At 46.0% G+C, this 14147-nt stretch overlaps 4 protein-coding genes across 4 annotated transcripts; 3 read left to right on the plus strand and 1 right to left on the minus strand.

The window, feature by feature from the left end:
- Window positions 1-333: 333 nt before the first annotated feature.
- On the plus strand, window positions 334-3254 carry F5J12DRAFT_778604 (uncharacterized protein; the record flags this gene model as incomplete). Its single annotated transcript, XM_051742326.1, has 15 exons — window positions 334-681; window positions 734-952; window positions 1013-1198; window positions 1249-1364; window positions 1508-1556; window positions 1873-1922; window positions 1987-2083; window positions 2130-2182; window positions 2229-2310; window positions 2363-2399; window positions 2430-2572; window positions 2640-2735; window positions 2769-2939; window positions 2997-3090; window positions 3184-3254. The coding sequence occupies 15 exons, from the start codon at window positions 334-336 to the stop codon at window positions 3252-3254; spliced, it is 1812 nt and encodes a 603-aa protein (XP_051605467.1).
- A 961-nt stretch (window positions 3255-4215) lies between these two features.
- F5J12DRAFT_886848 (uncharacterized protein) lies at window positions 4216-4453 on the minus strand (the record flags this gene model as incomplete). Its single annotated transcript, XM_051747165.1, has 2 exons — window positions 4216-4272; window positions 4346-4453. 2 exons carry the CDS (start codon window positions 4451-4453, stop codon window positions 4216-4218), a joined length of 165 nt encoding a protein of 54 aa, XP_051605468.1.
- Window positions 4454-6224: 1771 nt separating this feature from the next.
- Window positions 6225-8192, plus strand: F5J12DRAFT_886849 (uncharacterized protein; the record flags this gene model as incomplete). The annotated part of the gene is made up of 5 exons (XM_051747166.1): window positions 6225-6376; window positions 6571-6844; window positions 6896-7153; window positions 7209-7337; window positions 7392-8192. 5 exons carry the CDS (start codon window positions 6225-6227, stop codon window positions 8190-8192), a joined length of 1614 nt encoding a protein of 537 aa, XP_051605469.1.
- A 3903-nt stretch (window positions 8193-12095) lies between these two features.
- On the plus strand, window positions 12096-13773 carry F5J12DRAFT_778606 (uncharacterized protein; the record flags this gene model as incomplete). Its single annotated transcript, XM_051742327.1, has 7 exons — window positions 12096-12269; window positions 12361-12376; window positions 12438-12730; window positions 12792-12911; window positions 13062-13117; window positions 13397-13612; window positions 13737-13773. 7 exons carry the CDS (start codon window positions 12096-12098, stop codon window positions 13771-13773), a joined length of 912 nt encoding a protein of 303 aa, XP_051605470.1.
- Window positions 13774-14147: the final 374 nt, after the last annotated feature.

Genomic DNA, 14147 nt, shown 5'->3' on the forward strand with positions numbered 1-14147 from the left:
CATGAATTGGTGCGTAGTGCAGGCAGACTCAATCTAATGGTTTCTGGCTTCAATTATTAACTCAGCTGCCCACCATCAAGCTGCAAGAGCATCGGTACTCAAATCGCAGTCTCGAGTGCCCGAAGCTCACCATACAGATACAGGATATTTTTTTGTCGATGAACCTGGTGAGTCTGACTTTCATTTATGTTGTGGTCCTAGTCTCAGATAAGCTGCAGCTGCAGTCGAGGTGACTATGGGACAAGATTACAATGAGACGAGTGACATGCTCCACACCTCAGGTACATATTCACTTCGGTGCACGTTCTCGCAGTGCTCATAATTCCCTCAGACATGTCGATGCCAACTTCCACAAGTTCTAATGTGGCAAAACTTCCTGAATTCAAGATCCAATTTCATCCGAGAAGCAATCGACCACCGATTTATCAGTCTTACGAAGAGTTCCATGTTCACAGTGAGAAATCTGCATCCCCGGTTGACAAGACACCTTGGTCCCCATTTCGTACGTTGGGTGACTTCGAGTTTGCAGAAATCGCACTCGCTTCACTGCTCAACCAGCAACAGGTCAATGCCCTGCTGGATCTCTTTGCTCATGTCACACAGGGAGCCATCCAAGTCACGCTCAAGAATGATGCCGAACTTCACAAAGTGTGTGATGCAGCTGCAATGGAACTCACTCCGGTAAGATTTTCAAATGTCCATTTGTCGCCATCCATCCTACCTCTCTAAATAGTTCTCCAGGGTCGAAGTTAAGGTACCATACAAAAAGGAAGAATGTATGTTCAAAGCGCATATTCGCCCACTGTGGGAGTGGGCACTCGATATCTTAGAAAATCCATTCCTCGGTCCACACTTCACTTGGGACACACAGCAACTCTACAGGCACAATGGCATTGAGTATGAACATTTTTATGACGAGCCCTGGACCGGAGATTATTGGTGGGATATTCAAGTATGTGCCTGGTCGATATGTCATTCATTACCCGTACATAACATGTTGTATTTGTGCTAGTCGAGTCTACCAGATATCAAGAACGCCGTGCCATTTGGCCTGATCCTTTATGCTGACAAGTCCAACCTATTGTCTTTCGGCACTGCCAAGAGTTACCCCATCGTTGTGCGCTGTGCAAACTTACCGGTTGAGATTCAGAATAGCAATGTTGTTGGTGGGGGTACTGTTGTTGGCTGGCTGGCTATTGTGAATGACATCCACTGTTTAGATATTCATATAGACTAAGAACATTTCAGGTCCCCAAAGATGCTGAAGAAGAGGGAAAGCTAGGCTACACAACCCTCAAGCGTGTCGTTTGGCACAAATCTTTCAAAAAGTTACTTCTGGAGATTGAGCAGTACTCAAAGACTGGGTACGCACATACATCTTCGCATGACAACATTACCCATTGGCTCTTTCCGAGTCTTATGATACTGTCTGCCGATTTTGAAGAGATGTAATATACTTTCTTCTTCTTGCTCGAACTGGCAATACTAACTCAATGGCCTACTATAGATGCATGATGGCACTCACTCATGGTCATGGTGGCAAATGCCCTTGCCCTGTATGTCTTGTACTGTCAGAGCTACTCCATGACCTCTCCAGGACTTTTGAACCTCATATGCATGCCCAGGGCATCGATGCATTATGTGTTCATGCAACGAATCAAGTCAAAGGCGATGAATTGCTAAAGTGGTTAGGTTTATGACTGATCGAAGTAAGTTTCCACTGACAAATCACCCGTCAACAAACTAATATTTAATGGGATGCAGAACATGTTCTGGATGATTGGGTTCTCTGATCTCCACCTTGCCTGCAGCTTTGACTGACTGCATTATGGGCATGGTTTTTGGGGCAAGCACATCTTTGGGGACCTAAAGGTGATTGTAAAGGCGCTCGGGCGACAGATCGAAGCCAATGTCAAGAAGTAGTGAGTCACTGTTTGACAAACAATTGCTGTGAACGTTGTCACTTCTCACCTTTGACAACGACAGTGTTGCAAGTTTTCCTCGCTGGCAAAACCTCGCACACTTCAACCAAGTTATTCATGTCACTTTTTCAGATGGTAACAAGCTGGCTGATATCCCCAAGGTGCGTGTGTCCAATACCGGATGGCTGTCAATGAACTGTTCCCTAGCAAATCTTCTATGTGGCAATCAATGTTTTGAAGAAGAGTGTAACCCCTGAAGGGTACCAGCTCCTCCGAGTCATCTGAAAGCTACCTACAGCTTGATAGCCTCATCAGCTTAGATGTCCAGACTGAACATACGATTAACATGATCAACAACGAGATATTGACATTTGATCAGACACTGAAGGTAGTTATATGCTTTGTGCTCATGCCAATTTGTTGTAATGTGTCATTTTCAGGACTACACCAAATGCATCATGAAGTCCAACATTGATGGTCTGTGAACTGACTGGAATTTCCCAAAAGTCCACCTTTGGAAGCATGTTGTTCGAGATATCTGCCTAAAGGGTGCCGCACGCAACTATAGCACTTGGCCCAACGAAAGTATGCATAAGCCAATCCGAGACGCATATGAACACCGTTCGAACGGTAGAGACGTTCCTGCTCAGGTGTGACAACTGTGTGTGCTGACATTCCTACTCACAGTCACTTTAAAACGCATGTTAGGTCTTGCAGGTAGATCACCAAGTTCTTGCTATGAAGCTTCTCAGATTGCGTGTTGATCACCTCAAGAAATCTGTCTCTGGGGAATCAGATCCAGAAGCTGATGTGGTCAGTGAGCATACCTCACTTGATCATATTAAGCTTGGTGCACACATCGTCACAACCCAAACCCTGAAAGACTTAGAGGAAAATGGTCAGCCAGATATGGCGTTCCATCAGTTCCATCAAAGGTTCTGCGAGTTCCTTAATGATGCCCTTCTGGCATATGGATACCAAGTCAAGTCATGGATCTCCCTCCCCACTGACTTCGTGGTACGTATCTACACTCTCATTATACATTCATCTAGTTGAAACTGTGCTTGTGCTAAGGTTAAAGAATACCATTATCTGCTGGTCAACTATGAGTCAACTGTCACCTGGAACCAGTGCACAGATCATCTCTGCTGCAACCTGTCATTTTTTGGTGTGCCCTGCTACGACTGTGCGCTTATTCAATACACTGAGACAGAAACTGCCTTCGTTCATCTCATCTGCATGTTTTCCTGTGTCATTCCAGACATAGGAAACATGGAATTTATCTTGGTGCAACTCTTCACGACAAGGATCGGACTGGCCCTGCACTATTGATCACAATCTCAGGCTCAAACATGTCAAGCCGGTTCTGTGGGCTGCGTCCATCTTCATACCATTGTGCTCGATCATCTGAGGGGCTGTTCTAGCACCTGACACCAAACATGATGACAAATTTTTTGTTGTTGAGCAGCTTGATAGTGATATGTTCCTATGGACACAGGCGATGTAGGTTACTTACCGTCTCTAGTGGCCTTCCAACCAGAGAATTTTGAGTGCATTGCAGATGTCTATTCTGACCCATCACTGTCTTGTCCTTTGCAAGCTGTCAACCATCCTAGCAAGGAATCTGAAGACTTGCAACACGCTCAGTAGCAGATCAAAGGTACTCGGGTGACAGATTGAAGCCAACATCGAGAAATAGTAAGTCACGATTAATACTGTTAGCAACCACTCTGGAACAGATCACATCAGACACATACCCAACTCTTTTCCCCCCTGCTGTGGAGCAAAGCGGTAAGTAGTAGGTGCACTGATGCAGGGACATTGGGGGATATCGTGCGGTCTGTTTCACTACTTGTTATGCCCACCACACAAAACTCAATCTACTGGATGCTGGACAGCAGGCTGCCAGAGCGGACAACTGATCTCGTTCCTTTTATGTACAATGACAGAGATACACTCTGACCAATGAAGTGTTGAAACTACAGAGCAAAGGGATGTATGTAGGTCTACAAGGCTGTTGAAGCCTTGAAGGCGAAGAAACCATGATTCAGTTCCTCTTCACTTCCCTAGTCCCCCCTCATTCCATTTTCCAAGGACCTTCTCAGACACAACTTGTTCAGCAAGGAAACATGTCCAGCACATGGATGACTGGCTTGTAGGGTGTTGCAGAAAGTCAGAATCGAAGTGGAAGTCGATGTCCACATCGTCCGCCCAGTTCGTTTCAGTGACGGGAACTGTCAGTCGGCTGGGATATCAGGAGGGGGATAAGTGTCGAGGGAGAGTAAAGTGGGGTCTATGGTGGAAGGCTGTAGCTGACTGCAGCAGGAGCAGGCCCATTCAGGGGGGCGAACTGTTGGGAGAAAAATTCTAGTGGCGAAGTCAATATCAACATGACTAGTACACAAGTGGAACAGAAGACATACCACCAAGCTATACAAGTCGCTGAACACATCTGTAGCCACTTCAGCAGTCTCAGGGCACATCAATGGAGTCGAAGCGCCGTTGGGAATTTTGAATGCATCGGGGGACATGGGTGGGGCAGGGAAGGGGTAGACTTGAAGTCACTGAGTGTGGAAGAGGAGATTTCGAGTTGATGTCGCCGAGAGTGGAGGGGGAATCAAAGGTCACGCTCACAAGAGACCAACAGTCGACCGTCAGCGAGGGGAATTGGTGAATGAGGCACAAGGTGAATTTCATACGATGTGAGAACAGAAGCTACTAATTGAAACAGGTACTGGACAAATGGAGACCGTGAAGATGCAAGAGTGTTGAAGATACTCAAGGTGCATATGCTACTGACAAAAGTTTATAGGCATACGATAAGGCATCAGCAAACAGAACGAGTGTTGGCGACGCTTCGCACCCGCAGATACAACAGATGCGTCGCTGGCCAGTCAAGGTCATGATGGAATGCATTTGAGTCAGATGAGTGTTGGGAAGCTGAGCATACCCTTTCACCTTGTATCCAATTCATCACGCACTTACTCGCTGACTTTTTTCCTTGACAACGTCAGATCTTCATACAGAATGCAGCATCTGGTCTCGCTTTTTTTCACGTTCACATGCACGTATACAAAACTCACAATACATGTTATGAGCAAGACAAAGTCTTTGTGTGCTCGACTGGTCCCTCTTTGCAACATTCCGTCCTGCCCATGGTTCGACCCACTATACATGCTTTTTCACACACCATCTTCCCATTGCATCATGTCGAGTAGCATGGTGTGGATGTCTGCGAAGGTAGCACAAGCCATTGCCACTGTATCTCCCACTAAGACCATCCACATGCCAGAGTAAGTGGTACAACCTAAACCATTTCCAACACACTAAATGTGCGAGACCATTCAATCTTCGTTTGCCGAGGGGAACCTGCTTAGTCCTCCACTCATGCATGAAGTCATATCCTCGCAGTGAGTACCTGCTTCTTGGGAGTATGTGTGGTATTATTTCCAGTATAAAGCAGAGATGACGCAGGGTTCTGCAGCTGTTCATCATGTGGCTGCTGCTGCCCATTGGAAGGATTCATACTTCTCCTGGTGAGTTTGCAGTTCCCCATCGTTCCTATCCCAACCCATCTCAAACCACTTACAGTGCCGAAGCATTCCGCTTTCAATTCCACTAGTTTTTCTTGCATAATCTGTGGCTGGGTTCATGCAACACCAGTGTCAAATTGTCTACACTAGACTACGAAAAGTACCACTACAACACTCCTTATCATTGTCCTTTGGTCTCTCGTATGGTGCTGCATCTGTAACATTACACAAACAAATTTAATAAAATGGGTGTAATATTATAACCAGAAAGAAAGCAAGAAAAAAGCTCCCAAAAGGTATTCAAGTCACAGTCGATTGACACATGACAATGCCGCAATTCCTTGCATCATCGCATATTACACTTGTGATTCGTACCACATCAACATTGATCCCCGGAATGCATGTTCGATTACATATCAAAATGGACTAAGGTGAGCAAATTTCGTACCATAGTCGCATACTGCTGATGGCATTGTCGAATTGTGCTTTATTATGTCCTCAGACCGGCTCAATAGCTGGTTATTTGCAACCACTGACATCCAACCCGCTGACGGTCCGCCATGTGGATTCCCTGAGGCTACTACTATGTACGTATTGCTTTTTGTTGTACTATTCAAATTTTCCATATTCATCTAAGAGCACCCAACTGACAGGTGTTGCCCTCCATTGGGATTTGTGACATCTGTGGCCCTTAATAAGGAGAATAAAGGGAGGCTTGCAAAGGTTTGTAACCATCCATGTGTGGCCTTACCATTTCCTCTGGTCCTTGATGTCCATTTCCTTCACTGATATGACACCCAGCGCTGCTTATGACGCCTTTAACTCTGATGCCAAGGATGGAGGTCCTGAAGACTTCAACCTTGATGAAGGGATGGACAATGCCAACTTGGAAGACCTGGACAGCAATGCCAAACAGCACAGGTGACTTACCCATGTTCCTGGACCTCAAGCTGACATTGCTGAGCTGCAAGCGGTACATATACATTCTTGTTCATGATGAGTCACTAGGCATTAGTACTGACATGATGCTAGGCTCTCAGTGTTGTGCAGTGAGCATACACCAAATGCTGCAAGGAACTGCACCAGACAAGGAAGGCTCTCTTCGAAGCCAATAGCCAGCGTTCCAAGCAGTCCAGGAACGCTTCTAGCAAGCCAAACAGCCTCATGACTCATATTGAGCAAGAAGCAAAGAAATACCTCCTACTGTACCATTTTTTCATTATTCAAAGCCTTTTCCCAGCAGCTCCAAATCCCAATACTGATCAATGCGATCCAGCACAGTGGAAATCACAGGATGGGAAGCTCAAGGGCACTCTGACTGAGCTTTACAAGATGATTCCTGCAGATTTACATGAGTCAATGGTAACCTACAAGCAATTTGGCTCCATGGTACATGTAATTCCAACCTTGGTGACCACTAACATATTAATTTGTTTGAAGTTCATACAAGCACATGGTCAGGAGAGATCCAATGTCCTCAAAGTCATCAAGGACTGTGCTGGCACGTTATTTGCTCCATATAACATTTCACCAGATCTCTTTACTGGAAAGCCCGCTTGTAAGAAGGACAACAAGGCATGCCTGGAGCTCTTGAAGAAGGATGGAGTCGGAGAGTACACCCATTTTGCACCCATCCTTTTTGCAGATCCTAAGCAGATGGTTACTGGAGGCTTCTTGAAGAGTCCCATCCTAGTTAAGGTAGGCATGCGCAGTTCAATGCCACTCTTACTCGAAAGTTGATTTCAGCCCATAGGTTATCTGTGTCCTGATGTTTGGAAAATCGATCCTTGCAGAAAACAAATGTGGATGGCCCCCAGCCAGGGGACAGAAGATGGGCGTGCTGAGCGTCACTGAGGGCCTGATTGCTGGTGCCTGCATCTTGGTGAGAGTGTCTGTGGTCACTGCTAGTACACGCTGACGTCAATATCATACCAAGGTTCGATTCCTATTGTCGCATGATCCTGAATTAAGTGCTACCAGTGCAGAAACACAGGTCAACTACCGATCAGAATATGATTTCTACCTCAAGAAGCTTTTCAAAGCATCTCCTTGGGCTGTCAGTGTGATGAATTTCTTCAACCAGGAAGTCTTCGGGAAGGGTTCTCAATTGGCGAATGTCGAATCCGAGGTATTTGCTAATGTGGAGCAGCTGCGTACTTGGGAAGATGAATTTTTAGATGAACTCGACAACATTGACCCCGCTGACAGTCACACCCTGCCTGTTTCCACACTGTATGACCCCAATGCCCCTGGCAGCTGTGATTCAGGTCTACATGACTCCGATCTGTCATCGGTCTCTCGCGCTCCATCACCTATTACTGGCTCGGTCACTCATTTCAATCCCCCTCACTCTCATCCAGCTAGCATCACTGCTGCACAAGCTGATCTCGCTGCTAAAACTATTTCTGGTGCTTCTCATCGATTGTCCCCTTCTATCTCAATTGGGCAGCCAATTTCAAACAGTGGTGTTGAGGTGTCAGCAGTGACCATTGCTGTTGGTCAGATGAATGTGTCTGGTGCAGCTGAGGCTGAAACATCTCGATCCCGACAAGCAATTCCAGTCGTGAGTTGCTGGTGCAGCTCAGCCGCTCAAAAGGCGATTGCAGCCGTTCCCGAGGTGGTTCCCGAGGGTTTTATGACTGATATTCATGCTACTGAACCAGCTCTGGAACCTACCTGCCATGGTCGCTGTGTTGCTGCTACAAGGTCCTCGAAACTGAAGAAGACGAAGGTTTGAATCATCATCATCGCATTGCAATTGTCACTTATGTGCCAGGTTTCCAATGATCTACGGTCTTTGATTTGGCTTGCATCCCATTACATTAGATGCAGTCCATGTTTTAAGGCTACATAGATATACTTGTAATACATTCATTCGCTGCAAATCGTACATTGTCGCTGATCATCTGATTTCTTCTAAGTCATTCAAACTCCGCTAGCTATATTATAAGCGACTCACCCCTCTTCTCATGCCTTGTTGTCTCCCACATGGTTCATTGCGTTGTCATATGGTGTTGTTGCTGTTATCCACCTTGTCGTGCCCATTTGTTGTTGTCCATCACCTGGGGAGTGGGTTCAAGGGTTGAGGTATGTTTCATTCATGACACTATTACTTCTGATGTTAACTTTTTTCAAGGTTCCAGACAACTCGTGATGTCGGTGTTGCTGTCGACACCAGCTCCATCCTATTGCTCGATGCTATGAATGCCTCTTGCATAACACTTATTCTATCTTCCTCATCCCGTCATCCCATCTCGCCGCCCTCATTGGTTCACTAATCTCGTAAGTGTTTCAATTACACTGCATAAGCTATTAGTGATCTGATGGTTGTCCACAGTGCATGCATTTACTTTCCTCCTTGTGTCATCATCACAATGACTCCCATACTTACATTTAGCTGCTGTCCCTTCCTCCCCTTGCCGTTCTTAGTCACTCATCGTCTGCTTTGCATATCCACGTGCACCACTGGCATTATTAGGTAGAACTCTCCAATTATTACCACCACTTGTCTATACATCGATAAGTAGTGATTTCTGAAATGGAACTTTAACCATCGTCATGACTGTACCAAGGCAAAATGAAATAACAACGGATTGTCAAAATATTAATAAATAATAATGGTTAGTATACATCATGATGGGTTCCTGGTATTACTATGGGTTCTTTGCCATTGTCATGTCATTATAAGTACTTATTAGGCTGCAGCGATATAATACCATGATTATGTAAAATAATGAGTCATCAAAGTCATAATCATGAGATGACACATGATTTCAACCGCATGTTCATGGAAAGTGGGTGGCGTTACAAGTCATTAAAAGGCGGTGTGGGAAATCCACTCCTATTAAGGTATGCTAATGACTTGTCATGGATCTAGGAAATTTGTGACAAGGGCAGAGCATACTGGCACAAAGTCCAGCTTGTGGAATTTAGGGTGATAGGGATAACCAGAGTTTTTTAGAGGTGTCTGGCACAAATGAGTGATGATGTGGTTAGGCAGTGCAGCTACTGAACTCCAGATGACTCTGGGTGAATGCAGAATTTCTGGATCAGCTTTATTGATGACTGGGCAACATGCTGAAGGTTGGGGAAAACTCTGAAGTTGACCAGGGTTGGGAGAAAACACAAGGTCACAAGCAGGAAAAAATCCTGAAACAGGTCTGTTGCAGAGGCTTGTGGAATTTAGTGATTGATTCATGTTCCAGCCTCAGGGAGTATATGACTCCCTACACTGGCACATGTGTTGCAGTGTGCTCCAGAGGGCCATGGCATGCTCCAGCACATGTGCTGCAGTTTACTCCGGAATTTGCTTTGGAGTGGCTGGCATGCTGCAGCTTATCCCAGAGGGCCATGGCATGCTCTAGCACATGTGCTGCAGTTTATTCTGGAATTTGCTCTGGAGTGGCTGGCATGCCACACTTTGGTTTGGAACATATGCTGCAGCTTACCCCAGAGGGCCATGGCCTGCTCTGGAATGCCATGGCATGCTCCAGCATGTGTGCCACAGTTTACTCCAGAATTTGCTCTGGAGTGGCTGGCATGCCACAGTTTGCTTCAGAACATATGCTGACACTTACCCTGGAGGGCCATGGCATGCTCCAGCACATGTGCCACAGTTTGCTCCAGCAGTTGCTCTGGAGTGGCTGGCATGCTGCAGTTTGCTTCAGAACATATGCTGCAGCCATGGCATGCTCCAGAGTGCTCTGAAATGCTATGGTATGCTCTGGCATATGTGCCACAGTTTGCTCTGGAATTTGCTCCAGAGTGTCTGACACAGCTTACTCCAGAACTGGACATACTGTGTAGTCATGTTGGGCTGCACTATGTACAGGATGCCAATCTGACCTGGGCTATGCCATATATGTCCCTATCACATGGTGATATTCTATTTGAAGCCTCTCCATGTGACACCTAAAAATATAATTGCACCTGATTTGTCTATCATGCATGACAATACAATTGTAGCCAATCCTGAATGACACATGACAACATAGTTACAGTCAATCCCTACATTATGCTGACAACTCATAGGTCAGCTCAACCTCCACTGGCCTGTGTGACATGGCCTAACTAGGTACATGGGCTCAGTGAGGAAACTTCAAATGCTGCCACAGCTGTTCCCTGGGCCATTGTATGTCACTCAACAATACAAAATAGCCTACCTAACATGTCATAGGCTTCCTCCAGCACTATTGCTGTTTTGTTGGGATGGGGTGTGTGGATCTTCGATACAACTCAATGCATGCGTCTGAACATATATACCAGCTATCAATGTGACCCTTGCCTTCTGTATGGGTACAGACATTGGATATCTCCTTAGCAGCCCAATGTGGGACACTACCTCTGGGTAGTGTGTGAATAGGGGGAAAGCTGTAGGGTAATCCCTAGGCTCAACCCAAGGGGTGCTGAGTAGGAAGGAGATGTAGAATATGATGGTAGAGTCAATCAGGAAGTTGAATGTAGGGCATGGAATTTAATTCTGCAGTGTCATAGATGATTTGGGTCCGAATAGACTTGATTATGAAATTCTGAGTGACAATCTTGGCATGAGGAAGTAATTCCAAGACTTGTGAGACACAAAGGTGAGACACAGATATGTGGGGGACACAAAAGACACAGTAGATGCAGATTGACACTAGAAATGCAGATGACACAGTAGACACAGAGGATGCAGCAGACACTTTGAACACTTAGACACATGAATGACTTGGATGGTGACTCCAAAAGATGGGTGGTATTTTTCCATTGCTGAGGCAAAATTATATAGTACATGGAGAGTAAGGTACTGATCAGGATAATGTGGGGCAGGTGAAGTAAAAATTCTGAAAAATAAAGGGAGATGTGACAGATGTCAACACACTACAGAATCATGTGAAAACCAACTGAAAAGCAGTAACCAAGAGAAACAAAGGGAAAGATGGGTATCTTTCAACAGAACAAGAATACCACATACTGTAGAGTAGCATATGTGAAGGATAGAGGCTGTAGATGCAAAGGGGTTCTCACATTGCAGAGAAAGATTTGTGGGAAAGGAACAAGAGGGGTAACTGGAGTTTATTACTGATGATCTGCATGATTTCCTGGCTATGTGGCAAGGTGAAGGATGAGGCAACACGACTGTGGAATTCTGGATAGACATATGTCAGGTTGATGTTGACAGAATTCCAGGAAAATGACTGGTGTGTGTTATTGATGGACAGGGGAGTTCTGAAGGTTTGATGGGCAAGGTGACACATGAGGCTGATGTATGAGGCTGATGCAATAATTCCAAAGATGACAGATATGGAACTTTGATAGGGGTCAACTTTGGTAATGGCAGAATTTTGGTGTTGGCACCCCTATTTTGGCCTCAGGGAGTATACCACTCCCTACACCTCCCAGGGTCTTTGAATGCTGACTGTCCTTGGTCAGAGGTCATCAAGTTGCAACAGAAGGGTGGCAGAGATTTGGCAGGTGACATAAACAAAGATGGCTCATGTTCAGCCATGTGCCTTGTGTGAGCAAAAACTCTGCACATGGATAATGCATCAGCAACAGCCCTGCAGAAAAAAAAACTCACCCAGAAACTGTTTCATCGTCAGATTCATCCTTGTTACCCCACCATCCCACTCTCAGATTCTTGCTTCCTTTGCTAACTACCATGCAAGCTTACTCCATCAACAACATGCACCCTGTGTTCAGCATGAGGGACCAGGCAACCATGGTGCTCACAGCAGCTCTAGGGCATGTCTGGGACCTGATCAAGGTGGCACCACAGCCAGAGGAGAGTTTGGAGACCATCTATGTGTGGGTGGAGGACTGGGACAAGACAAGGGTGAGTAAACCTTCCACAGTAGTGTGTCATGCTTTGACAGAGTTCTGCAGGCCAGCATTCACTCATGGTGGAGATACATTGATGACAACAGAATTTCTGTACTGAAGGTTTGTGACAAGTGCATGCACAACTACACTGATGAATCTGTGATGTGCCAAAACCTTCTAGTCCTGGGTGCCATTGCCATCACTGACCTCCAGCACCCAGTGGAGCAGAGACAGATCCACATCAATGACATCTTTGAAGACTACCAGGAGAGGGTAGAGTTGAGGGTGCAGCTTGAGGCAGAGAGGTTGACAAGAGAACCTTCTATGTGCATGTGCAGACAGGCCACCACAGCAATAGGTGAAGGTCAAGGCTGCATGCCCAGCAACACTGGAGCAGGGGAGTCTTCAAGGGGGACTGGAGGACAAGTGAGGCAACAGATGGATAGTACAGGCAAGGGGAAGGGTAAGGAAAAGGTACATCCTGCCCTCCAGGAGACTCTGAGCACAATGGCTAACATTCAGAAAAACTCCACAGGCCACAGATGAAGTCAACAAGCTGGAGAACAATGAAGGCAACTGCCCACCTAACCCAGACCCATTGAAAACTGGCACTCCAGCTCCCAAAGCCAACCTTCCATGCTGGGAGTGTGCAAAGGTAGATGCAGAGTGTGAAGGGCTACCTGGGGAGTTGTGCAAGTGATGCAGGCAGGCCAAGTGGAAGTGCAGCTGGTCACTCAGAGTGGGTAGGAAGGTGAGTACAAGCTGATCACAACATGAAGAACAAGGGCACTGAACTGTAACACAGCACAAGAATGCTGGTAGTGGAGAGACAGCTGCTGGGCCATCACACAAACAGACCAAGTCAGTAACAGTGTTGGTGACAACCAAAACTCTGGTGACAACTGGGCTGAAACTTCAAATCCCTGCTTGAAAACCACCTAGGCAAAACTCTGAACCAACTCCCAGACACCCAACACCTCATGCTAGTCCCCCTTCAACCTCAATCATGCCTCCTCCTCCCACACCTTGACCACCTCTTTTCCTTCCATCAGCAACCCCTGCACCTTGACCTCACCTTGAGCCAACTCTGCCACCTATGGACAATCCAGGAGACCTTGGCAACAGTGGACTCTTTGGTAGACCAACTGGATTATTGGATGATCCACCCACACCCAACATCAGTGCACAGGACCTGTCCAAAGTACCCCCAGTTGAAGAAACTCTGCTGGTCACAAACCTGGGTGATACAACTATGCATGAGGCTCTTGCTGAGTGCATTCAACTTCTGGAGAACAGGGCTGATGACAAAGAGTTTGAGCTGACCCAGATCCATCAGATGCTGGGGCTGTTGGCTATGTGAGTAGAGCAGCAGATCAGTGCAGTTCAGGGGCAACACAAGGAGCTAAAGAGGGTGGAGGATCAGCTCAAGGATATGTAAGCACATGTACAGTAGCATAAACAGACTGCAAAATTGTTTTAGATGTGTCTTTGGGTATTTTGAACAGAATTATCATTAAGTAAGGAGCAGGAAAAGAGAATGAATCAGCAAGAGATGAGAGACAAGAGAGAGATGAGCAGAATTTTTTTTTCTTTGACAACTGTTTTCTTGTGAGCAGAGATGGTTTTGCTTTATATGAGATGAAGATGGATATATATATAAGCAGAAAGAAAGACAGAAAAAGAGAGAGAAAAGAAAAGAAACAAAAAGGGTAGAGAGAGATATGCTACTCATCTGACTCATCCACAGGGATGCCAGTGAGTGCAGGGTCTGGTAGTGAATCATCTTCCAGGCAATCTAAGTCACATGCAGAAATTCCAGGCAACTGCATGACTTCAATACAAGAGGTGTTCCACAGGAAATAGGGGTAGAGACAGAAGGCAGCAAAATGGA

This window comes from Pisolithus orientalis, assembly GCF_024613125.1.
Source record: "Pisolithus orientalis strain OTSU chromosome Unknown F5J12scaffold_1, whole genome shotgun sequence".
Taxonomy (NCBI): domain Eukaryota; kingdom Fungi; phylum Basidiomycota; class Agaricomycetes; order Boletales; family Pisolithaceae; genus Pisolithus; species Pisolithus orientalis.